The 27789-nt window shown below is 38.9% G+C and overlaps 1 protein-coding gene across 12 annotated transcripts in view; it reads left to right on the forward strand.

Moving 5' to 3' along the window:
- The window catches only part of LOC110965388 (epidermal growth factor receptor substrate 15-like 1), a 58122-nt gene extending 31445 nt beyond the window's left edge, over positions 1 to 26677 (forward strand). For all 12 annotated transcript variants that reach the window (XM_022214412.2, XM_022214413.2, XM_022214417.2 and 9 more), the window contains 5 exons: positions 1044 to 1189; positions 1510 to 1603; positions 12043 to 12204; positions 18368 to 18384; positions 20439 to 26677. In XM_022214412.2, coding sequence (XP_022070104.2) covers positions 1044 to 1189; positions 1510 to 1603; positions 12043 to 12204; positions 18368 to 18384; positions 20439 to 20585 — 566 coding nt within the window. In that variant the 3' untranslated portion in view covers positions 20586 to 26677. The remainder of the gene's footprint in view (positions 1 to 1043; positions 1190 to 1509; positions 1604 to 12042; positions 12205 to 18367; positions 18385 to 20438) is intronic.
- The last annotated feature ends 1112 nt before the right edge of the window (positions 26678 to 27789 follow it).

Raw genomic sequence — 27789 nt, forward strand, 5'->3', positions numbered from 1 at the left:
AGTCACACAAGGTCTGGTAAGGCCCAGTATTTGCATCTGTAAAGAATTTAAATTTCTATTCTTCTAGTGAGATCAAATGATAACATATCTTATTTTGTGCAATGTGTAAGCAGGCCTGCCACTGCTTAGAAAGACTTTAAAAATATAGAAAATTCTGGATGGTGTCATAACATACAGTATACAACAAAAGTGAGGGGACCCCTCAGCCATAATACCTAAATATCACATGATTTAACGCTGTATCTACTCTCAATAAGTGCATTATTTCTAAACATTTCTGAACGACCTAATGCACATATTGAAAATACTGAAAGTATACTAAAGTAGAAACTCAGGCAACAAAAGTAAATATACCAGACCACTGACACACAAGTTAGAAAATCTATGAATACTGAAACAAAACTGAATACAATCATTTCTAATATGAATTGCATTAACATGGTTATTAAATGAGCTGTGAATACCAGACCATTCTCTGTTCGGAACATATAGGCTATGTCTCTCTGCATGTCTGCATAACGGCTCCACATGGGAAAGAATTTCTTCAGTTACGTGCCCAGGACTGCACCAGTTAATGCACCCTCCAGGCAGTCCAGCACTAAGTCTCATGCAGATATGAGGCTGTATGAGTGTAAAAGGTGTGAGGAAGAGATGACATTCATAGATCCCACCATACATTCCTGTGGATATACTAAAATATCTGTTGACAAGATTACAGTCCGCTGAACCTTGGCAGAAGCAAAATACTTCATCCAAAGCACAATGTCAAAATCACAGAAAGCTGTGACCTGGCTTAGCATGTGTGCTGACTTAAATCCAACAGATCACGTTTGGGTTGTTTTAAAGGGAGAGGTAGAGGCGCACAAAGTCTGGAGGACAAAGGTCAGCTGCAAAAAAATATTCTCACAAATATCAGAAAATACTTTATCAATCCAAAATTATTTAGTTTAATATTTGTCCAAGGCGTTCTCTAAAAATACTAAACATTTGAAGGAAGCTAGTGATTCAAACTTGTAAATTTGTTGTACCTGTGTCATTTTTAGATCTCTTTGGAACATTGGACCCGTTTGGCAGCAGTTCATTCAGCAGTAGCAGTAACAACTCCCCTGGATTTGCAGACTTCAGCCACATGTCAAAGCCCAGAGACCCTTTTGAAGGAAGGGCTAGCTGGCTACCAGACTACCAGAAGGTACCAGAAGCCAAACCTTCTCCTGAATGCACACTTTTTAGGCTGATTGACTTTCAGTCTCCCATTGTAGAGATGATGCTTTGATGACTTATTTCTTTGTCAGTTTAATAATTACTAAAGGGTTTCTTTTTCATCGTGCAAGGACAGTATAGTAACAGAAATGATAACAGGACCATTCATGTGAGTCGTTTATCATTATGGTGGTAATGGTGCCATCTTTTATTGGTCATCTTTCAAATGTTAAGTTTCAGAGCCTGTATTACTGAATTTTGTCTTACAGCCAGTCACATTATATTTCTCCCCCCACTCTTTCTTTCTAGCCAGTTTTTGTGGAGGACCCATTTAGCAGGAAGAATGACACACCAGCTCTGCCTCCGAAGAAAAGTGTTCCCCCGAGACCCAAACCACCCAGTGGTGAGTGTCCTACTGCATCTGCTTATAGTGGAATCAGATTTGTGATGGTATAATCAGACAAAAACATTTTCAATATCAAACAAAAATTCAAGTTGAAGAACAAAACTCATTGAACTTCAAAAAAAAAAAAAAAGCAATTGGTCTTCACAGTTTCCTCTGCTCCTTTCTCATTATTGAGACTTCTGCCCTTACTGTGAACTTTGAGGTTACGCTTTCAGCTGTTTTGTTTGTGCTGCCTGATTTTTGTTTTCAGTTCTGACAAACAACTCTTGCTGTGTTTGCATTGGCCAATGGGTTTTTATGTAGCAGCATCTCAAATACAGTTAAGGCCATAATTATTAGGTCCCCTGGTGATATCATTTGTAGTTTACTTGTTTCCAGAACAACAGGGAAAAAATGTTCACTCGGTTTGATTTGGATATTTTATTGATGCAGTGAGTTAAAACAACTGTCCTTCTGACAGGGCTGATTTTTTTTTCAGCACATCCACAAATGTATGACAGAAGTTTGACTCAGTGCAACCTATAGTCAATTCAGAGTCCGTCACTTGTATTGAAAATATGAGCATTATTGCGATCTTTTCAAAATGACTGATGAAAACAAGCCTGTGAATACTGGCCAAGGTGATCAGAACAAGGCCTATCTTAAAATGGAAATGGGTCTTTGGCTTCTTTATCCAAAACCAAGATACGTGTCTATATGTCCTCTCAAAAAGTGATCAGAAAAAATATACAGTGAGTAAGTGAATGAGACATAATTCGATAGTGAGGAAATTATTGCACTGATAAATTAATGGTTGATAAATCGAACCAATAAATGATAGTTGCCATTCAAATAATGGAAGTTTTAAAGGTAATTTCATCCTCAAATACAGAACATAGCAGCAGAGTTGGGATTTTTGCCTGGTGGCCTTTGTCTCCTGTTGTCTGCACTCTGTTTGCACAAGGGTGGGGCTGAGGTCCTCACACACAGCAGACAGCACGGAGGAGACCACAGCACAGAGAATGAAGCAGACCTGAGGTTTCATTTTACTTGAGTATATGACAACAGTACTCACTACCCACAAGTGCTCTTCAATTCACCTGTGAGGAATATGTTCTCAATACCTGCTGAATGGGCAGAACATAACTGTGCATGAGTCTGATGCGCTCACTGCCCTCTGCATGCAGAGTCATTGCTACATCCTAATCCACATCTGATGGTGAATAGAAGAAGCTCAAAATAAAGGCTAATGACTTAGCCAGACAGTAATTGGATGTTGCAAGTACAACAAATTTGGTTGGTGTTTCAAAATTAGTTGAGTTGCTTGTAGACTTTAAGGCTGAGATAAAAAAAAAGAGCTCCTATTTCTTTACACCAGCATCATCTGTTAGTCTATTGTAGTTATTGCCACAGATATGAGAACAACTATGTCACATCACTGTTAGTCACTTCATTCAGTGACGGTAAAAATTAATTAGTTCAACAGTATGATAAGCCTTGATGTTTTTTGTAGCCTGTATCTGTCAATCAGGAGGATAAGGTGTGGTATTAGTTATTGTGTAGAATACCATTGTGCGGTGTTGATCTGTTATCTTTTTGAAAAATCTTTTTTTTTTTTCTAAGTTGAAAGTACAGCTTAAACTAAGATCTGATATGACAACAGGAAAGAATGACATTATGGGTACAGAGAAGATAAAAGTATTCATGTTTTTGCCAAACCATCCACTCTTGTCAGAGACTGTATTTTCGATGTTGTTCCTCAAGTCAAGTTGACTTGCAAAGGCAAGGAATGGTGCACGCTGCAGCATGTCCTATTTTGTTTTATATTCGTTTGTACTGACATGACGAAGTTTTGACAGGGGTGTGAAAATGTGCTTTTCTCACTACTCAGATGGTGTTTTGATACAGAACTGGCTTTGATTCACTTTCACATCAGTGGATTTTCTTCACATGTAATGTTTGATGTGAGAAGATCACACTTACCTATGAAACTGACGTAGTAGTTGAAATAAAACAGAAATGTGAAGCAATATTTTGTTTTTATTCATTTTAGAAATCAAGTGCACCACAGCACTCATATGTTTGAGCTGTGCTGCATTGTCACATCAGCTGTCACACATAATTTACCATTCGTCTGTTGGCAGTTTACGCCAATATTTGCCAAAAATGCTTTTGTGTTTGTGTCTGGCCTAGAAATGGCAAAATTTTAAAGGGTGCCCTTCTAGTGCAATGGAGAATATTTTGAGAAAAAAATCTAATATACACAGTTTAGATCAGTGAAGTTTGAAGCTTTCATAAACTGGCAAGAGTAAAATAGCTTTTGGGTTAAAAGAATCAACACAAAAGTGATTTCAAATGTGCTTTTCTATAAGTTTTACAGACAGGCAGTTTATTCATTTTAGTGTAAGGGAAATTAATTTACCTGTGATGAAAGAGCTTTATAAGTAACATTTCTGGGCGCTGTCTAAAGTACGGATATCTGCAATGTTGTTCGCTGACATCTGAATGTACAGAAAATTAATTTAAAATTAAATTTAAATCTGCTAGTTAGTCACTAAAATTAACCACGTGCTTTTATTGGTTGTTATACCTCTTTACCGGATGTTGGTCTCAACCCAGTCAGGTACAGACTCTGTATCTCTCCATGTGAAATGTGATTATATGCATAATTTCCTTGTTTTGTTGCTTTCTGGAGTGGCATAGCTAGCATTTGATTCTTTGTCGTGGCATTCCCTCAGAGTCAAGGATGAAGGTCTCCTTTGTAGTTGTATTTTCTAGTTTACATTGTCATGTGTGAGTCTCCATGTGATTGATGTATGCAATTCTTGTTCTGAAGTTCCGATTGTAGCAAGGGCAGATCGTTACGGGTTGCAAGGTCACCAATGGTTGTTGTTCTTTCTCTTTTCTTTTAATGTGCTTCTCTTTGACCTTCTTGCACTGTTTGGCTTTCACTGTTTGGGTTCCTTGTTCCTTGGTTATTGCTCATCCTGACAACATGGCTGCTCCATCTCAGTTGGTTCTTAATGATGCAGGCTTCAAGACTGGATATGTTGGCTTCCTTCAGGATGCAGAGGTTCGTTCTTTGGTTTTCCCAGATGATCTTGAGGATGCTTCAGAGACAGCATTTGTGGAATTTTTCAAGTGTCTTGAAATGGTGATGATATGGAGTCCATGTCTCTGATGTGTACAGGAGGATTAGAACTATTATTGCTTTGTAGACTATCATCTTGGAGTTGGTTCTCAATCCAGGAAGACTCACCAACAGACAACTGAAAGTGCTGCCAGCACAGTTCAGGCGGTGTTGAATTTTGGTGTCAGGATCAGTCCTGGCCAAGACATAAATTCCTAGGTAGTAGAAGACTCTCTTTCAAGACTCTCAAAATTGCAGTGTGAAATTATGCACCAGATTACAGTACTTTGCTGAACAAAATGCTTTTCATTCAAAACACCATGAAATCACACAAAAATGTGAAAAAAAAGTGTAATGATTTGTCAAAAATGCTATAGATTTGCTGATTAGTACTAATGTAAGAGGATTCATTTCAAAATGTGAACAAGTTTTGTTTTTTTTTATCTTGCATAGCTGATCATTTGTACAAACATGGGATAGAGTTCATGAATTGTTCAAAAATGGCTCTAATTTCCAAGTTGCTTTTCAAGATGGTTGTCCCGTCTTTGCTCTCGAGGGGAGCAGTTCTGCGTGCTGATGGTCTAAAGATGACGTTGGTGACTTCGAAGAAACCTCCAGTTGCTGGGTCCCGCAAGCTTTATCCGTCCACCACTGATTATTGAGGGGACAGATTGCTCTTTGCACTGCAGCCTTGCATTCTTAATGGATCTTTTATTTGGCAGTAGACTGCACATCATTTTTGAGAGCACAGAAGGCTTGTCTTTTCATGTTGATGAGATCTTTGAGTGTTTTGTCATTCTCATCAAACCAGTTTTGATTTTTCTTCTTCCTGAGGCCAGTGGTTTCCGTACAGGTAGTGATGATGGTATCCTTCACTTGGTTCCGGTCTTCTTGGACAGACAGGGTTTGCTGTCTGCATTGCAGTTCTTGTTCTAAGCATTCCTGGAACTTGTCACAGCTGCTTGGGTATTGCAGGGCTTCCATGCCCTCTCCAGTTCTTCAGGTCTTCCTGAGAGCGACAATGTGGAGGTGGAATTTGCCGAATTCTCAGGCAATGATGGAGGTTCATTGTACACTGGTCTCTCCCTGTTCGCAGAGTCCATGAATGTTCAGGTTCCAAACTTCATTTCCAGATATGAGTGGTAGGGCTGGACCCGAATATCCTGAATATTCGTTCGCTATGGCAGTATCCGGATATTAATTTTTGGTATCCGAATATTCCAGCTATCACAAGCCTGCTCCTGTTGTCCTTCCCCAATCACTGAAAGACTTTTTTTGAGTTGACACAAAGACACCTTTGTGTGAGTTTGTTTTGTGTGTACTTGATGTTGCATCACTCAGGAAGTACACGACCTTCAAAAGTGCCCAACTGAGTCCAATGGCAAGGAGATCCCAGTCAACTGGAGTTGAGAGACTTGTTGCAGCCTTTGTCTGCCTTCACAACCGTTGAGTTCTCCAGGTAAATTCATCCACCTGGTCCATCGTTGAGGACTTGAGGTTTGGATTGTTCTTCGTCTGGACCCTCATCCTCAACCTTACCACCGTGGGTGGCCCTACCAGAAGCTAAAGCTTCTGACATCATCGCTCTCTGAGTCCTCGGGCCACACAAGCCCTCCACCGCAGCAAGGTGACGATCCGTCGTTGAGCATTTGATTAAACCCAGAGCCCTAGAGATAGTAAGAGTTGCGACACTCATGCTCTCGCAGCGGGGCGGTCACGTGGTTCATGTAAGCCTGAGTAGTTCCAAACAGGCAGCACTGTGTCATTTCCTTCTATGGGACTGAGAGCGGCGATTTCACTGTAAAAAAGGAATAAAATCACACCTCCAAGTACTTGTTTGATTATTAATTAATTGGAGTATGTATGTAAATGTCAGTTTTACATTTTGAGCCGTAAGGTGACATATTAAAGACACTTTTGGGGTTTTGGAGGGAATGTTTCACATTCATGTTAGCATGGAAAATCGACTTTTACACAGAAATGTAAGATGATTGAAGATGTTAATTTTTGCCCAGCTGGATTATTGTATTTCCAGACAATGTCTATATTTCTCTGATTCACTTACCCGTAGTCTGGGAGTTATTGAAAAGCAGAGTAACAACAGTCCATTCAGCAGATAGTGTCCAGCCACTTCTGATGAGGCAGGAGTTGACTCACTATAACCATTTTAAGACATACACAAAATATATATTCAAGAATAACAACTCATTATGCTTTGATGAATGAAATAGTATGTTTTATTGACAATGGGAGAAACAATGAGGGTCGTCGTGTCTTCAGTGAGGGCTCTCGGGATATATACGATAGATATTAATAAATATATTTGTTAAATACTTACAAGTATAAGTTTATGCATTATAAAGGGTCTCATATAAAGGACGTAGTCTTGACAATTAAAAAGAGGTAGCGATGTAGCTAGGTAGCTTTCAAAGAAGAGCTAACGAGCACATGGCAATGCCTGAAAGTCGGTCATCTGCCAATATTCACAAATACAGATAAATGTATGCACCACAAAGGGTTTCTGATATAATATAAAGACGTTAAAATTAAAAAGAGGTAGTGACTCATCAACAATTAATCCGTCAGTATATCCCTGGAGATAACTTCACAGCTAACAGCAGAGTCGAGCTAAAAAAAGTAGCAGAAATTCGGTCGTCTACCAAGATAAAAAATATATATAATTACGCTGCGCAAATACAAGTAAAGCTCAGCATATGCATCATAAAGAGCCTCTGATAAAGTATAGGCAGTTGACAATTCAAAAGAGGTAGGCATTTCATCAACTTACCTCCACATATACTCAACGACCTGCAGTGCAAATGAACGGTGGCTATCACTGTCGAAGCAGTGCTAGGAACTAAACAAGCCTCCACAACCCAGAAGTAGACTGGAAGAAAGCGTACAACGGCACCCTTTGGGAGTGTCGCAACTCTTACTATCTCTAGGGCTCTGATTAAACCATTTCCCACTGGAAGTGCATTGCCTTGTGAGGCTAAAAAATGAATATAAATACAACAAATCCCATCTAAAATTACATTAGTACTGATAAAATTGGTCTCTCTCTTTTTCAAATACTTTATGTGGCTTCAAAATGCCAACTGCTAGCTAAGATGATAAATGATACCTCTTTTGTCCCTCTCAACCCACCGACCAGCATGCAGATGGGTCCCCCCATATAAAGAGCCGGGTTCTACCCAATGTTTCTTTCCGTTAAAAGGGATTTTTTTTCTTGCCACTGTCACCTTAGCACTTGTTCTAGGGCAGGGGTCGACAACCTGCAGCTCTGGAGCCGTGTGCGGCTCTTTCGTCCCTCTGTTGCGGCTCCCTGTAGCTTTGGAAAATGTATAATCAGTGTCTAATTCAAATTTCTTTTATTTTAGTTTGTTAGTTTTTAAAACGTAATTCTAAATTTGACGATTATGGTGATCTTGTAACATCAAAATAAAACATTTTTATTTTTTGTCTGTCAAAATATGCGTCCCAGCCGTCAATCTCCGACACTCGCTGGCCTGCGTGTATTCATTTGGAGTCCTGTTGTTCTTCAGATCCCAGTGTTTCCTCTACATTCATTCAGCAGCGGCGGGCCACCATTCCTAAGTCCTAGCCATCGCTCCTTCAAATTTCTTTCTTTTTTTATTGTCGCAAATACACCACCGCCGCACGTTTCCGCTTTCACAGCAGAGTCCTGCATTGTGTCGGGTACTCGTGAGTAGCTACTAAGGTAAACTACAGATAATTGTCTTGCTCAGTATCTACTCTTTGATATGTCGAGTTGATACGACGTTACTTGCGAGAGCACGGCTTGACGTCACGTCCAGCATCCAGGCAGCAGTTCAGAGAGTCAGACGACTGTTGTCTTGGAAAATAGGGCAGCGACTTACCGGAGAAAAATTATTAGCTTACGGTAACTCATAATAGATTTTACAAGTTAAATAGACATTCGCAAAATATTGATGTCCAGCTAATGTTACGTAGCCTAACATATGGGGTTCAGAAGCAAAAATGATATTAACCAAGTAAGATAAATATTAGTGGTAGGACGCAATTTAAAAAAAGAATCTAATTAATTAGAGGCTTTGTAGTTAATTAATCATGACTGATGGAATCAAATAGCAATGTTTGACATAATCAGCAAAGTTTTTGAATCCAAATAAATTTTGGTTGATGACTAAAATTGATGAACAGACATATATGTTAACCTAAACAACAAATATGTTTCTTTCATTTATATTGATCCGCATTTTTCATCCATCTACCACATTTAGAGATTACTGCAAACCAAAGTTCATTTATAACAATTATATTCAATATTTTAAAGCTTTTTGTAAACTCAAGCACCTTTAGCATCTCGAAAAGTGGTCTATTAGGGAATGGCTACACCACCTTGAAGTGCTGCGGTGTTCAGAAAACTCTTTGTTGCACAATTTGCAACATCAGCTGCCATCAGGAAGATTTTTAAAAGAAACTTTCTCCCCGACACATTCAAAGTGTTCTCGTCTTCGATCACTGTTCACCAGACTTTCTTGTGTGCTGACAGTGCATCCTGTGAATCTTCTTCACGGCTGGAAAACAGACTTTAGGTTCATTGGCACTACCTGCCTGACCAGAGTGTTCACCAGCGTTACCAGTGTGCCAGAAATTTGGGAACTGAGAAAGGTGTGATTAAATACATTGTTATTTTTAATGAGTTATTTTTTAAAATTAATTAATTAGCCAAATTAACAAGGGCATAGAGGTAAAAAGCGATATATGCAGTGTTGTCTTCATTTTAAATGTCAAAAGGATTTTGCGGCTCCCAGTGTTTTCTGTGGGAAACGGGTCGAAATGGCTCTTTGAGTGTTAAAGGTTGCAGACCCCTGTTCGAGGAGTTCAGGCATATGGGTTCTGTAAAGCGTCTTAAGATAATTTGAGTTGTAATTGGCGCTATATAAGTAAAATTGAATATTAAGAATATGTTGGATTTGATACTTTAATTTGTAGTAATTGCAAAAAATCTTCTCAAATGGCCGTGATGACTAAAGTCTTTTGGGGAAAGTATGACTTTGGCTGCTGGAACTTAGTGTTCATACTGACAATGTGGTGTTGCAGGATTAGCCACTCTTGCTGCTGTTGCATATCTCACACACTTGCTGACTCAGTGATTGTAAAAGGGGATCTAGAGAGCAGTCTGTCAGAGCTTGGATATCAGTGTTTTGTTTGCTCAGACTCCAGTCAGATTTAACTCCAAAGTTCACTCTGTGTGAGACAGGGTTAAATGTCACATTAATACTTTTGTAATTTTTCCATAGATCTTATATTATTATTGCTCACAAATTGCTGCGTTGATGTTTGTGCATGTGAAGGTGATGGTGTAAGAGCGATGATGTGTGGTTTACTTGGCCTGCTGTTAGCAGACACACCCTAACTTGCTTCCTCTCTCCTTCCCTTAAATGTATGTGTTTACAAGGGTTAGTGGTTCAGAGAAATTCACCCTGCAGGTTGTGTGCAGTGGGTGAATGCCAACAGTTCTACAGTTGTCTCTAGTGTCTCTTCAGTGTCTTTGTGTTTCTTTTTACCTTACTCATCTGCACACGCACATGCATGCTGTGGTGCATTGCTGTAGCTTTTTTGCGTTCAAGTTGCATGATGCATGTATGATACACATTAACATTACATGCCACAAATGAGGTGGATAATTTTAAAACAGGGTGGAGTTCATCATTGTGGTTTCTGAAGTGTGAGTGCACCCATGTACACAGTTTACTGAAAGAGGAAAAAACTGATTGCCAGGCAGGCAGTTTTGTTCAGCGTGGAGTGTGAAATGAACTGCTCACCCCAATCAACCGGGTTCTCTGGGTAGTAGGACTGAATATGCATGTTGTATGACAACGGTTTCACTGGTACTGTGGTTTAACACCTACAGAAGCACCACAATGTAGTCTTAACATTCCCACGATCCTCTGCCAGGCCCAGCTATTACTATGATTACTGTTGGGTTATGTTTTTGCTCAAGCGTGTATATGCATTACTGTGTTTAATACACAGGCATTTTTATACAAAAATTACATTTTATAATTACTTTTCGTAAAATGCTGGTTTGTTTGTTCTTCGGGGATAGCAGTTAGCAGCATCTAATGTAAATGGACAAATTCATTACAAGTAAACAATAAAGACACTAGTGGACACATAATGCTTCACAATGATAAGAAAAGAATAGACTCAAGATTTCAGAATTTTTTACAAGAATTTTTAATCAAATTAGGTATGTTTGGGATTTTTTTTTCTGTTTCACATTTTACAGAGCTGAGTAAATGAAATAGATTTTTAGCTTTGTATGCATATATCCTGACTTTGACAACTCATGTGGAAGTTAACCAGACATATACAATAGAATTTGCTATAGTAGTATTTAATTTTTTCTACAGTGTGCTTCCAAGTAACTGAACTGATAATTTTGCCAAAAATGTTGTTTTGAAGTTTAAGGATAGACTTTCTAATATTTTCTAGTATTAATTACAAGTTAAATTACATTATTACAACTAAAATAGTCTCTGTGGAACATGACCACAAATGTGGTTATATGTGCTCTCGGAGTTCAAACAACATTGTTGTGTTCATGTAGTTGGTAAATTGGTGCACCAACATTTGGTATTGTGGGCAGAAACCCAACCAAGTGATTTCCCAGAAAACCGTTAAAAATTGTTTTGGTGGTTATGGGGTATCGCTTTTGTTTTTAGGTCTTAGGGTGTTGTCTTTCTCTGTGTTTTTCCTTTACCAGCTGTTTGTATATATATTTCCGTTCTCCAGAAGATGTTGTACTACAGGTCATGACTTAAAGAAAGATTTGTGATGGAACTTGATTTGAATTATTTGCAGCGCTGCATGTGGATGTGAAACTTGTGTGGGTTTCAGAAGATGGTCGGTAAGTTTGAGGCGACACTGGAAGTGAAGCAGGGTGTGGACTGAACTATGAGAGCCAGAGAAATTTGAGTTTGTGTGATCGTATCGGGTCTTGTATTATCAACAGCGTTCACTAAGCTGAGAATTGTGAGACTTCAGCTAAAGTGATGAGTCATGGGTCATCATTTCTCTCAGCTATCAGTGAGCACATCTGCTTATTTTGTTTACATCCTCCTCTGGAGATATGAGTAACCTGAAGCCTGTGAGTCGTCAAATTGTTCTCACCTGAGAAACATCAGTGTCGTGACTAGGCTGATAATACTGTTTTGTTTTTTTTCATTTATTTAAGAGGTGGAAAAATACATAAATTTGCTGATGATATAAAAAGTGTTTCATAAGGGAAACTGTTTTCTGTGATGATGACTACCTCCATTTTTTATGTCTTCAGGTAAGACTACACCTGTGAGCATGAGTGGCACAGCTGACTCTTCCAAACCATGTGACCCCTTTCAGCCATTCAGCGGTGACGTCATTGACCCGTTTCAGAACAAAAAGGGCCTGGGAGACCCATTCAGCGGCAAAGACCCTTTTGCCTCATCCTCAGCATCAAGTAAACCTCCTAAAGACTGTACCTCAGGTTTTACAGGCTTCAGATCTGTAAGTTGAGATGGGTGATACTGGTTACTAGTGTCCACACCAGGCTACACAGCTCTGCACACACACTGGCACAGTCACAAGATTTAAAAGCACTGTGACTGAAGTGCACTGCTTAAACCTTCTGAACACTGATCCATAGTTAATCCATATAGATCCTCACCCACAATCCGGTTTGCATGTGAATCATGGACTAATGGCAAAGTTTAACTACCATAACGTGAAAAACGGTTTTACTACCAGTGTCAATCTTAAAGTAACTAGAAGGATAGGATAGGATAGGATAGGATAGGAACTGAGATTTTCATGATTCACGGCACTCCTAATTCTGAGTGCCAAATGTTCCATTCAGGAATATAATATGGCATCTCAGTGAGTATGATATATTATTGCTGTATTGTTATTTGGCCATTCCACCCACTTACTCACTGAGACCTAATTACAAAGAGAGCAGAGCACTACTAAGACTAAGAATGTGAAGGCTCATCATCATGTATCCTGTCCAGATTAGAACTAAAGCTATTTTAACTGCTAAGTTAAGTTTTTATATTCTCTTTATCAATTAGTTTAGAAAATTAGATTCTGATGGTAACATATTAAAATTTTGTTAGACCAATGGTCTACAACCATAGGTCAGTCAGTTATTACAGAAAGCTTAAACAATCTATCTTATTTACACTTGATAATGTATGAGATAAAAATCACTTGTTTGTACCAGGCAGAAATGGGGTGCTTTGACAGCAGTATACAAGTTAAGTAGTTAGTATACCCGATTACTAGATGTTGTCCAAATAGCATAGGTAATGCTTTTTGGCCAAGTAGGCCTGGGTAATCATATAATACTACAGACTAAGTGTCTATCACATTGTATTCTGACAATATACACACATTGAGTTCTTTATTAGGAGCACTACATCACTCCTGGTTAGTACTTCCCTTTGATCTCACAACCACCTCGGTTCTTCATGGCATGGATCTTTGGATGTTGAAAATTGCATTGACATTCTGGTCCAAGCTGACATTATTGCATCACGTCTTTTCTGCAGATTTGTCTGCTGCAGTCGTGCTGTCAATCCCAGAGCTGTTTTATTGATGCAAGTCTAGTGACAGGAAATGCAGTTAAAGTCCAGTGAATTAATCAAAGTGTTTGTGAAACCAGTTTGAAACGACACATGCTTCATAACATGGTACGTTATGATGTTAGAAGTAGTCATTAGAAAATGGTAAATTGCAGCCCTAAAGAGATGCAAACCATAAATGATTGGTAGGGTAAGGGACCTGAAGTGTGTCTGTGTGGGTCAATGAATTCATGCTGTTGATGCTAAATTCTGTCATCATTTGTGTGTCCCAATGGAAATTGAGATTTATTGACCAAACTGCATTTTTGAGCATCTGTTGTCCAGTTTTGTGAGTCTATGGCCACTGCAGCCTCAGATATTTGTTTTAGGCTGACTGGAACCTGTTTTGGTCTTCTGTTGGTGGACCAAAACATGTACCTTAGGATTGGATGTGTTGTCCATTTTGAGGTGTTTTCTGTGTACCACAATGGAAGAGAGTGTTTATCCGGGTAACCAGATGCTCTTTTTGGCCATTCTCCTCTTGCTCTCTCCACAAAGAGCTATCATTCCACAGAACCGACCCTCACTGGTTGTTTTTTGCACTTTTTAGCACTTTTTTGAGTAAATTCTAGTGAAGTTGTGATAACAATCTCAGATTAGAAGTTTCTGTAAAAATGAAACCAGCCATCCACGTGACACCCACAATGATGGGAACGTAAACTAACTCCCCAGAAGTGAGTCTGCCGCCTGATTGACTGAATGGATAAGTGCACAAGTGTTTGTTCATAGTGACATGATTGCTTAGTGTAGTTATTTCATGTTTCGGGGATGGTGAGTTTGATTTTGAAAGAAAGAAAGAATTGTTTTCCAAAGCAGAACAAAACTAGTCTCATGTCTGTTGATATACAGACCTGAAGTCCAAACATTGTTCCTTAGCTTCTATACATATATATATATATATTAAAAAGACTCGCATATATACAATATATACCAATATATTGAAAGCTCACTGATTAACATATTGCTGTTCCTTAAACCACAAACTATCTCATATACAGGGACATTAAAATCAGTTTACATGGGACCTGTTATTCCTCTTTCATTCTGAATAAAAGGTAATTCCGCTTTAAAATGTCCTTGTAAACACTTAATTCCAAATTTAAACCTTCATTCCGAATAAACTATCTGGTTTATTCCGATGTGAATTCCAAATAAACTACTTCCTGTGTACGTTCTATTCATGTATACAATTAATTCCACTTTAGTTAATTCCGGTCATTCTGCGCATGCTTGGCTCCTCACGTAGCGATGACATAGCGACGTGCATGTTCTGTGACCTTTGTCGAGTTACTGTTTCAAAATGACATTAAAAAGCAAAACAAAGAGTGTCTGTATAGCTCAATCTGTTAAGCGGGTGAACCATATACGGGGCTGGTCCCTGACGCAGCGGCCTGGGTTCGATTCCTGCTTGTGGCCTTTTGCTGCATGTCTTCCGCCTACTCTTCTCCCCTGTTTCCTCAGTCTCTCACTTCACCTATCAAATAAAGCCAAAAAAATAACATTAAACAAAAAAAGAAAAGCGTGCTTATTAGTTGTTTCTCCGTGTTGTTGGGGAAAAGAAATGCCATTGCAAGTGGAGTTTGTTTTCTTCTAGTAAACGGATACTCACTGTCCAATCAGAATCCTTTCCAACACCCAAGCGTTATAGCGGAATTAAGGAAGGGGAAAAAACGTGCGGTCCATGTAAACCGTAGTTTGGAATTAATATTTCCATGTATACTCGAAGAACAAAACTTTAATTTCGAATGAGTTAAATCCGAATGAAAAACTCCATGTAACCGTGACCGATGTATTTTTCTCCATTCCTTACTAGGAGAAGCAAAAATTGCTTGAGACTACAGTGTGGTGATTACTAAAACAGAGAGGAGGCTACATCAGAGCCAAAGTTGCAAGTTTGTAATTAATGTATTTTAATGAGAATACAGAAAAATGACAATGATAGTTTGAAAAATACTAAATATCGGATCTCAAAATCGGTCAGACCAGTTTCCATCAAGACCTGCCAGCGATAAGACAGTACTGGTGGAATAAACTGATGTTTGTTAAGAAGTAGTTTCAGCAAGAAACAACAAGAAGCAAAGTGTTCATCAGTGAGCTTTAGAGGTGTTGGCAAGTGTTTTTTTTTTTTTTTTTAAACTTTGGACAGAGCCAGACTAGCTGTTTGAACTTGCTTCAAGTCTTTCTGCTAGGCTTTGCTAATTCCATCCTGAGGCCAGCTCAATACAGACATGAGACAGACAGCCCAAAAACAAAAGGAAAAAAATTGTATATTGTAAAATGTTACACAATTCCTTAATTTCTCTTTGGAGATTAATAAAGTATCTATCTATCTATCTATCTATCTATCTATCTATCTTAAATCCTCTATTTAGCACCCGCAATTTAATGCTAAAGTAAAGTAGTCTGCCATTTTTGTGGGAACAATGACAGTTGATCTTCTAAAGACCAACCAAAATAAATATTCTAGAACTAGGTCTAAGTATCTGACGAGCCCATTTTAACTGGACCAGAAACACTATGACTGACAATGACTAGGAGGCAAAATCTAAAATTTCACTCATTCTCCACTGTGACACAACATTTCAACTCACTTTAACAACTGCAGCTTAATAATTCAGCTGTACAGGTTGCAGAGCTAAAATGGGACTCTTATCTTCCTCTAACGCAGGGAAGGGTGTGACCCTGTTTGTGGTTAGTTTGTTTTGGCAGGAAGAATATCATAGGTTTCCCCACACAGAGGCTAAGGGTACTATCAGCAGTCTGTTGCACTGATACTTGCAGCCTGTGCTAGTAGAGTCACTGAGAGCACACATGAAAATGAACACACACCTGATGTGCCATTGAACAGGTCGCCAGTCCAACACGAGGCCAACACAAAGCCTTTTGTTGGACTGTTTCCAACAGGCAATGTTACATTCTAACATTGACACCTGTGACCAGTTTACTAACAATACTTACAGTTTGACACAGTAATCCTTCTGATTATCACAAAATACTATACATTTCACTTTCCAGTTTTCCAGATAATAATTGGGAATAATGCTTGTGTCTAAATAGCTACAGTAACTGAGACCACTCGGTTCAATTACTTGTCAAATTTCTTCATCTAGTACAAGACACAGCAGTATCACTACTCAACTGTCAGTTTCTGAGTCTGCCCTGCATGACCCTTCTCTCTCTCTCTCTCACTCCCTCACTCCCTCACTCTCTCACTCTCTCTCTCTCTCTCTCTCTCTCACTGCCATATTTACCATTTATGTTGTTGTCAGTAGTTGATTAGTGTTTCATATATACTATTTATTTTGGCTATGCTTGCCTTTGTCTATTTTGTCTTTTTTTTCACTACTTTGGAGAATCGGTCCATGTTTCTCTGTAGTCTGACACAGCGGGTAGCACTGCTTCACCATGTGTTTTTGTTGAACTTCAGACACACACAGTATATAGATGACAGCATTAATTCTGAAAATGTATTCATTAGTGAGACTTTTAAAAATCACTGTGGCATTTTAATCCTCTGGTCCTTAAGCAGTTTCTTGATGTTTTTCCTCACAGTGGGCTCATATTTCACTGCAGTATAAACTCCTACACCACTATAGAAACAGCACAACCATTGCTAGCAGTAGGGAGAAGTTAAACATCATTTATTTGCAGTATGACAAAGTTGTAATGCCACATATCATAAAAACAGAATAGTAGCTCTGCATACTATAGACAATTAATATTTATGTTTTTCATTTGTGTAAACACAGCCTGCAGTTCAGCAGAAAGCACTCAAATTTTGTGACTCATAACTGTCATTGCCGAGTCACTGTTGACTTCTTGCACTCAGGAATGTAGAATTTTTAATCTTTTACACAATCTGGGTATTGGAAAAAGTTATTTTTTTCAAAATTTGAAATGAAACTACTAAAATAAAGTAAATAGTTTGTTTTTACTGCTCTAATTGAAAATTCTGCCATTAGTATTTCAAGGACTATTACTCTGCTATTTCATTTAGCAGAGTGTCAGAAAGTTTTTTGCTTGAAAATGTGACATTTGTTGAACAACAAGCATGACTTGGCTTTTAAGGCCTGCCTTCAGATTTCAAGGTTTTCAGGGTAATGTGATCATTTCAGGGCTTCAAAATATAGACATTCTTTCCTACTATAGTAAATAGTATGGGATTATAATTGTAATTTGAGATAACAGGGGAACTGTCCTACCCTCAAGGAATAACAGAATAATAGACTGAGGTTTTTCTCTGAATTCTACTTGACCAAGGTTTGTAAAAGTCACTCCATTTATTTCTGTACTGTCTGGTCTCACTGTTCCAGATAGTGAATTTCATCAAACTTTTGCACAAGTTCCTTTCTTGTAATTTACTACTTAATAGTCCAGAAACAATCCCACTGCACTTACATATGTTTAAATAATTTGAGGACACATTTAATTCATCAGTCATGTGATATGGTCAAATATCATAAAGCAGTAAAACAAGGCGCTGGGTAAAACAAGACATGTCCTTTAAAGGGCATGTTTCCTAGAATAAACACAATATATTCTACAGTTTTAGTCTGGCAGAAACAATGGATTTGTCTGTCTTTTTTCTCCCACTCTCTGCATGCCACATCTGTTGTGCAAAAAGTCTTCTCTTTCTTTAGTTGTCAGTGTCATTTGTTTCTACTTGAAGAGATTCACTCTAAGTTCTCTTTCATTACAGTCCATTTGTCTCGTGTGGCACTTCAGCAGCCAATTTCTACTTCAGTAACTTTTAGCTTTGTAAGACTTGCTGATTGACTTTGATTTAATACTAGTAGTTTGAAGGTTGTTGAATCATTTGCAAATGACTAAAAGGTAGCTAAAGACTATATTTGAAAGAGGACTGCACAGAAACTCTTCAGGTATCCCTTTGCAGTATGCATGTGCTTTGGCGTAGTGTCTTGTATACTAACCTAGATCCGCTGAGCTGAGGTTTTTTTTTGGTTTGTAACTTCTCTGTTCTGTAATCCCCCTCTCTGACAGGACCTGACAAAGTCAAGGTAAGAGACTAAACACACATGAAATAACAATTTGGCAATGTTTCTCAAAAGTCTTGTTAATGAGAATTTTTCATATGTACATCACAAAAGTGCAAATGTTTTAGGCACTAAAATTGAGTTGACAAGGCTCCTAAAAATAGAATGGTTTATATTGATTAATTACCTCTTATTAAATACAGTAAATAGACAATAATGGTCTGAATCGTGTCAGCACCAGTTCTCCTTGGAACACTTAGATTTTTTTTTTTGGAGGGACAGTACCAGTTACTTGTTTACTTTTGGATATTGTGACTAGATGGTTAGAAATTGTATCACCTTACAGTCATTGAATTACTTCTAAGTAACACTAGCACATTTGCTCTTGTCTAAAATTAACAGTTTAGATTTATTATGTTAAAATTACAGGCCCCAAAGTAAAAACTCAGTGCAACTAAGGTCAGTACATCTTTACTGAGATTATCCATCCATCCATCCATCCATCCATCCATCCATTCATCCATTCTCTATACACCGTTTTATCCTCACTCGGGTCGCTGGAGCCTATCCCAGCTGCGAAGGCAGGGGACACCCTGGGCAGGTCACCAGTCTGTCTCAGGGCTACATATAGAGACAAACAATCACTCTCGCATTCACACCTATGGGTAATTTTAGAATAATCAATTAACCTCAGCATATTTTTGGACTGTGGGAGGAAGCCGGAGTACCCGGAGAAAACCCACGCATGCACAGGGAGAACATGCAAACTCCATGCAGAAAGATCCCAGGCCCAGGCTGGGATCTTCTTGCTGCAAGGCGAAAGTGCCTAACCACTATCCCACTGTGCATCCCCCTTTACTGAGATTAAATCTTTTATTTTTGAAATATATGTCCCTGATGTTTTTGATGATGATCTCAATTCTCCTCATGAAGGATACCAGTGTTGCTCCATCTTACATACCTGGTAAGATGTTCTGTCATTCTGAGAGATTATTTTTCTTAGCTGCTGGTGGGGTTGTGGTTCTCTGCCTTTCTCTTTAAAATACCCCAAAGATCTTCTATTGGATTCAGTCAGGTACTATACTTAGCCAGGTCATAGTTACAGCTTCTACTTTTTTAAAAACTCTTGTGTGATTTTCAAAATATGTCCAAAGTTGTTTAAATCAATCCACTGGACTTTAAGAAAGTTCCTTGAAGATGTTTCACCTCTCATCCAACGTCTTCAAGGAACTTTCTTAAAGTCCAGTGGATTGATTTAAACAACTTTGAATAACCATGACCTGGATGAATGAGAACCTACACAGACATTTTTCAAAGTGTGCTTTGCATCATTATTGAACTATTTCTCTGCCAGAATTTTTTTTTCTTGGATATAGTCCACAGAGGTAGAATTTTCTTCACACTGTTTGAGCTTTCACAGTAACTGATTTCTATTGATAGCCACTGTACCAAATCTGAAGCACTTACCTGTCTGTTTTTCAGAGCAAGACTGTGCGAGTAGCACAGTTTTAGTAGAATTTCCTTTGCAGATTTGATCAGTGGTACTGTGGCTCATTCTTTACCTGCTCAATACTTCTGCAACTGTGTTTCCACTGATTTTTCGTTAGTCACCCATCTCCCTGCATCCTTTTCGTCTTCGAAAAGGCTGACATTCAGATTTTTTTCATTCATACAATTCAGACATGCCGATAGACACAGGTCTTAGCTCCAAAACTGACAACGTCCTGGTGTTCACGGCTTATTTTATTACTATCTTCATGCATTTAGGCTGAATCACAGGTGTCTTCAGTTTAGTTTCAGGTGACAGATTTTCTGACTTGCCAGTCAGCAATCACAGGTATATTCACTTTTGTTGCATTGAGTTTCTACTTTGGGATTTGTATTTTCACTATAGTCTTTCTCAGTTAGTATTTGTCTGTGATCGTTCACAAAAGGTTATGATCTCGTGTTCAGTTAAGAAATAATGCAGTTGGTATGAGTTTTTAAATCACTTGCCATTTAAGTGATATTGCAATGGGATGTACTCCCTTTACTTGTCTGAAAAGGGCTTCTTTGTCTTTCTTTGTTTCTGTCTGTAGCTTGGGAATGAGGCTCAACAGTTGGAGTGGGCAAAGCGTGAGAGTGAGCGAGCAGAGCGTGAGCGACTGAAAAGGCTCAGACAGCAGGAGCAGGAGGACCTGGAGCTGGCCATTGCCCTCAGCAAGGCAGAGATGTCCAATGCATGACCTGGAATCCTCCCCACACACAAATGCACTCATGGCCATAGACTGGCTAACATACAGATAAATGTGACTGACATCTAAATATTCAGACATGAAGTACTTCACTGGACTAACTTCCAAGTGTTTGTGGAAACTGCTATACACACACCCACACACACACACACACACACACACACACAGGACCAGCATCTCCACATGCACACTCAATGAGTCGAAGCAGAAAGAACTCCTAGGTAAGTCTGGTGGTTGACCTACGTTTAAAATCATTACAACCAAACTGTGGGCCAAAAACTCATCACTGCAAAACTCTCCTGCTGACACGAAGAGAAGGAGAGCTGAGGTATGAATGACATTAGGAAGAGAAGGAAAGCGGGATTGATGGGAACGAACGGATGCACTGTGTATATGCACAATAGTGGCTGGATAATGATGTGATGAATCCGTTCACTGGACTAAGCAGACTAGCTGATCATCGCAGATGAAACACCTCGACAGTTTGTATTTGGGCATGTTATATTTTTTTCTCCCGCTACTCTCAAAATGTTGGCAAATGGCATGATAAAAAAATTTCCTGTCATTAGCAAAAGCAGAAATAGATGTTTTCCTTCAGTGTAAGAAGCATCAGTGAAGAAAAATGATACTACAAACTGGCCAGGTTGTTCTTGGAGGGGATTTCTTTCTCTTCTGTAGCGGTGGCGTGCACTGTGCTGCTGATGGTTCTAGACTGTGTCACTTACTATACTGTGTTGAGTTGTTTTGCTTGTCAGAAAATGCAACTGAAGGAGATGCTACATAAGTATTTGTTATTGAGGGGCCTATGGGGATGACTGAATTTAGCACTGCTCAGGATTGAGAATTTTCAACTCCTAGGTTTTAGGTCGTCGTCTTTTTTTCATAAATACCTTCACTAACCCAGACTCGGATGGGATGTGAGAACATCAATATTGAGTTTTTTTCCCTCTGATGGAAGCCGTTTTCATCTGCTGCATAGGCAAAACTCTGCAGAGATTTAAAAAAAAAAAAAAAAAAGTTGTTTGTTTTTATCATCTGACTCAATTTAAACCACCAGGTTAGAGACATTCACCTGAAGTAAGAATCCAAGGCTGGATTATTCACCAGACCAAGTGAGCAGCGCAGAGCCGTATGGCCCAAAATGTGACACTTAGTTTGTGGTAATTTATTTTAGGAAAATGGTACACACTACTGAACCACGGTATACACTACTTGCATTATTTTCTGTTCAAAAGACCAGCGAGTCAAAGTGGAGACAAAACCAGTGAAGTCACGAGGACGGCATGAGGAGGGATTTTTCTTAGAACTGATGAAGCTCCCTTTAGGCCTCATTACACAGATCTTACATAGACATCTTGTTTTTCATTGTGCTTGTAGAGTAGTACTGATCACAACATGACAACATATTTATTTGGAAAACAAATAGATGTTTATGTTGTAACTGTGTTGAATTACCACAAACTAGCTATATCTGCTTTACGCTTACAAGTTGGTCACGCAGAAAAAGAGAAACTTTGACCCAACATTAGTCCGATATTTTCACATTTGATTCTTGTTCATATTATGGGATGTATAGAAAAAGCTAAATGCTTCTCAGCAGCTTAAAAAACACAAACCAGTTTCCTCTAATGTAACAAGTACCTGATATATGACCAGATGTCAGCATATCCTTTGGAGTGACAGTAACAAATTGTATAAATATGTATTCTTTGTCCATGACTGTGATAGTACTGTAGAGAGATGTCTGAAGTGACTTGCAGTACTTCTAATCTCTGGCCAGCGTATATAGACAGAGCTAACTATGCCTCTCCTCGAAAGCTGCACTCTGATCCTAATGCTGTGATGTCACACCACATGTAAAAAATGAAAGGCAAGATGAGGGAAATAATTTTTCCACGTTTAACATAGTTTTTGTTTGTTTAAATTAAGGATATTAAACAGTTTTTATTTAATGATCTAGATATTATTACATTATATTTTGACATGTTTTTGTTTCAAGAGCATCCAAGTTGATGTAGTTCTTTTGTGATATTATCTGTAGTTGAGCTTTAGTCATCCCAGTGCTCTACAGAGCAGCAAGCACAAGCTGCAGTGTTTGGAAAAGTTTGTGATTGGCTGAAAACTGGAAAGATGTGAACAAGTGCTATTTCTGATGTGTCATAGCTTGATGTTCCAACACGGACTTAACCACTCACCTTATGTTTTTATATGTTGTCCCTTTACTTGAAGGAGTGGCTAATGTTTGAAGGAGGCAGACTGAAGTGACTAGAGTACGATTTCATCTGTGCTTAAAAAAACAAAAGAGAGCTTCTGCTGAACTCCAATTCTGAAGACATCGTGTTCCACCCAGACCCCCTTTGTCACAGTCGCAGCCAAATGTCATGCCGTGTTTTATGTACGTGATGCTCTATGCTGTGTGTGACCTTGACCAATCATGTACTTTGCTCAGTGTTTTGCCGCGTGCTTGGTATGGAGTTGTATTCTCCTCAATGCTACTTTAACAGATGACCTGTCCTACGCTTGTTGGCTTGTTTTAAGCCGAGCTTGCTGACAGAGATTTTGGTCTCAGGACCATTATGTAATGCAGTCCTGGATGTATTCTGATAGAACCAAAATATTTCAATCACTCTTTCAATATTTAATTAATATCTTATATTAATATTATTAATATTTACTAAATTTGTAGCAGAGAAACTACTTAGTCTTTTTTAAGCTGAAAAAATAGTTACACGGGGAAAAAAGGAATGTTATAATAAAATGGCACCACATGTCTTCATTCTTTACTAGCAGGAGTCTGAACAGAAGTGCTCCTGTCCTGCCTGTTGGCTGAATAGAAATGCTTCCAACCACCAGTGGCACTGGAGCTGCATAGATTCCTGTTTGTGAATGAGGCTGAAATGACTAAATGTGGTTTTGTATCGTTTGTATTGACCTCAAAGTAAATAACCTCGCACTGTCACTGTAACTTTTTTGTAGTCCTCTTTAAATGGTGCGATATTAATTGGCCATAATGAAAGGGAGATGCTTCCATCATTACCGTAACAAATGTTAAGCACGCCCACTTTACGCAAATGTGCAGGTTCTGTCAGATGTCTTTCCAGGACTGTAATACTGTAGTCCTCAACAAAATTCAGAAAGCTGTGTCTTGTGTGAAACTCCCAGAAAAACAAAATAGCATGTAATTGGATGAGCACATTGTCATCAAAAATACTTTGCAAGTACTCAGATTGTAAGTTGACATTGTCTGGGTTGCAGTAGCCTCTGATGAAGGCTTTGCTGTGATACGGCAAGATGAGCACACGGTGTTCAGTATTACAGCCACCACATTAAACAGATGATGGTACTACGGAGGCCAAAAGCATGACTGAAATACAGAACGAGAATTCAGCATGAAACTGCTTCATATTGGGGTTAACATGCTAAAAACCCTCGTAATGTGAATTCACCCAAATCAGACAGAAATGCTTGAGTTAAGGTTGAAATGCATCACTGACTGCCAGACAGAAATGTGAACTGCCTCTCCCTGCCATTCTTTGTGTTGTTTACATATCATGAATATTAACTTTGCTGTAGCTGTTGCATGTTTTTCTGTAGGAGAGGAGTGCCCCTGGTACAGAACTGTACACATCTTATACCTCCCGAAGAGCTTTTATCAACTTCTGAGACATAAAACACGTGTTTGCATTTTGAGTCTTTGCCTTGCTCCTGTCACACTGTAGTGAAAATGTTGCAGTCTGAGGAACTCTTAGTTTTTTTTTTCTTCCTCACTGAAATGAAATCTAACAAGCAAGTGTGATGTCATCTACCCATTTGCTTTCACTGCTTTATTATCAGGGCAGTTTATCTGGTAATCCATCTAAAGTAAAAGATTAATGAAGTAGAACTACTATCTTATCTCTCTTCTCCTGAAACAGCTGAACACTGTACTTTAAAGTGTTATTTTAATACTAATAGTCAATGTTATTAGCATGCTCTTAGCCACCGAATAAACCTGCTTGTGATATTGGAAGTGAACACACTGGCTCCTCTTCAACCCTCTGTGGCCATTGGTTAATTAGCTTTTCTGCTAAGATAATTGATGATGATCTGTGTCTGCAGAAGCATAAACCTGTCTAACAGATACAGTGTATCTCAGGAAGTATCTGACCCATTTCTTTTCTAATACACTCCTGTTTTCATCAGCTCAGTACAGGCTGTATAGTGACTTTTTTGTAAACACAACCGGGAGCTTAGTTTTGTGTTTCAGTGCAGCTTTCTCCCATTTTAAGTGCCCAGTGATTCTAAGATGAGTTCAGTTGGAAGAGTGAAGCTGCTGCTACTGCTTCCTCCCTAAAATCTGTGGAGACAGTGTTGGTTTAATGAAATGCCCTTGTTAACAAACTTAATCAAAATCTAATTTTTTTCTCAACAATGTGGCAGGCAGCTTGTGCAGCAGTCAAAATTAAAAGGTAATGTTTAAATGTCTCTTCAAGTTTGGTCTCAGTGTATCTGTGCTGTTAATCACACTTGGATAACTGCTGCATTTTGAAAGCAAACCGTCTGTGAAAGGTGAACAGAAATCTGTCATGTAGAATAGATGTGTGCATCACTAGACACGGTGGTACGTTCTGCTGTGGGACGGGGTTTGAGCAGCTCAGAGGGTAACAACAGAGTTTAGTTCTGGTATTAAACCAGATGTTCTTTAAAGTGCAACTGACATTTTGTGGTCACTGATGTTTGTTTGTTCATCATCTGTCTGAGTTGTGAGGTCTTCACTCCGTAGAAATAGCAGCATCTACAAAGCAGAGGGCTACATAGACAACGTGCCAGTAATCATGATCCCTGCAGTACCTCCCAGAAACAATGTGAAATATTAGAAAAGGTACAAAATCAATTGAGTCAGCGTGGCCTTCTTGGTTTGAATGAAAAGCTGTGCTCATGCCAACACATTTATGCTGGGTGTCATTTCTAACTCTTTCATGTTGGTGCTGATATCATACCCAAGTTTCTGTACCACTAAAAAAAAAACACCTAAAGTAAGCCAAAGTTCTGGAATGAGAAGTGTGTCCAAAACTGCTAAAATGATGCAAAGAAGGATTTGATCAAAGAGAAAACGAGAGTATTATGGATGATGCCAACTCTTGGTACAACATACCTGTTGCTCAGTCCCAAGAAGTCTTGATCCTCACCTTCCTGTGAACTGTGACCCTGTATCTGTTCTCGTCTTCCTCTGAGCTCAGCCTGTCTGCTGTGTGCTGCTTAGAGGAGTGTGTTACAGACAGTACCATCATTCATACCATGTGTGTTACCTAATACCTCCACTGTGCAATAGATCATGTTTACGTTTGTTGTTTTGTATGTTATTTGAAACCAGTCTGATGTTTTTGACGTTATGTAGCGTATGTTCTTAACATGATTATTTATAGATCCTCAGCCAGCCACTCCTCTGTCCTGACTTTGTTAAAGAAATCATGTTTTGATTTCATTCCACTACTTACAGAATTTACAAGGTTTTTCGTTGCACAGTGAAAAGAAAACACCGTGTTCATTATTCAAAATTATTTAAATATCAGCAATGTTTGTAGTTGTTGAAGAAATATTTAAAGATCGGTTGTAGATGACAAATATCATATTTCCTGAATAATAATTTTCTAGTTTTAATGTTCATTTCATCAAAATGCTGAATATTTTTATTTTGGTGTGAAGTGTTTGAATTCAGTCTGTACTGACATGCTGATGCTTAGTAGTAAGCGGTCTGATTTGGAGGGACTTCTGTCATTTTTTTGTTTACTCTGGAGCTTGTTGGAATCTATTTTTCCTGCCTTCGACTGCTCACCATCCCATGTAGGCAAAGTAACCAGAGCTGTCTTTATCCAGATGCATACAATGTGTATACAGTCTATATAGTATCATGTCTGTTATATTTGTCCGATAAAGAGTGAGGATGAAGAAGAAAAAGTAAACTTGTTAAGAAACCATTTGGGGGATTGGCTACAATTATACTAACAGCTGAGGAGAGAACAGATGTTGGTTTACTTTGAACAGTGATCCTCTCTACATGGTCTGTACTGTTTACTAGAATAAACATTTCAGTTAAAAGAGAATGGACTGCGGCCTGATTTGTCTGTTCTGTGTTAATACAGAGCATCAGAGTTTCAAAGGGCTGCAGTAGAGGACGACTGGACTTCTCTTTTTGTTTAACAGCGTTTTTCACCTCTCATAGGTTTTTGAAATTTTAACTGACAGATGGGGATGTTCAAAAACTTATTCTAACCCCCAAATCACATGGGTCTGTTGATGACTGAAGACTCTCATGTCTTGAGGTGGAAGTGATTTTGAAACTGTCTGGTGCAGGATGACTTGGGGTGTAAATAGTGGGGAAACTGTTTAGAGAGGGACCTCAGATCTGCGTTCTAAGTACCTGATAAGGGGTGTTATAGACTCCCTTTCACTATTAAGTGTTGGCTGTTTCATTTAACATAGATGGCTTCCTTCATTCCTCTCTTTAACCATCTGTCCTCTGTCCAGAATGAGAACATTGCTGTCCCTTATCCTTTTCCTGCAGGTGGACTGCTGAGTCTTGTTTTGATGAGTTTCTCTCCTGAGTTGGTCCATGTGCCTGTCAAGTGAATGTTTAGTCTCCCAGTGTACTCCACATTGCATTAGGTGGCAGATACAATGTTGCATAAATAGACTGTATATATAGTGGACGTAGCATCTGGCTCCAGAATTGAAGCCAACCCGAAGTGTCAAAAACTTGCAATATCACGCCGTCCGCTAGGGTTGACTCCAAAAAGCTTTTGCTCCATAGACCCCAATTCATTTTTGGAAAAAATAAAATTTGATAAACTGATGTTCTACAGCTCAGGATTTTTTCCCCCGTTACTTTTCATGGTCAAAATGAGAGATCAGGTGGCCGATCTTAAAATAAATCAATACTGAATTTTAAATAAATCGTTAAAGTTGGCAGAGCCAGGGGGCGTGGCTATACTTGATAGACAGCAACAGAAGCCTCTGCGGTAAAATGTGGGCGGGATAAAAGAGTCCTCAGCCAATCCTGCCCCTAGTAGCTCTCCGGTCCAGTCTGTTTGATGACGCTTTTTACGTTACTGGCTCCAAAAAATCCAAAACGGCGACCAGGAAGTAGCAAAATCCGGGCTTCATTTTCTCGGCGTTGAAACCAACGGGTGACGTCACGGTTATTTTACGCCTGGGT

Source organism: Acanthochromis polyacanthus, chromosome 4 (assembly GCF_021347895.1).
Source record: "Acanthochromis polyacanthus isolate Apoly-LR-REF ecotype Palm Island chromosome 4, KAUST_Apoly_ChrSc, whole genome shotgun sequence".
Classification (NCBI taxonomy): Eukaryota; Metazoa; Chordata; class Actinopteri; family Pomacentridae; genus Acanthochromis; species Acanthochromis polyacanthus.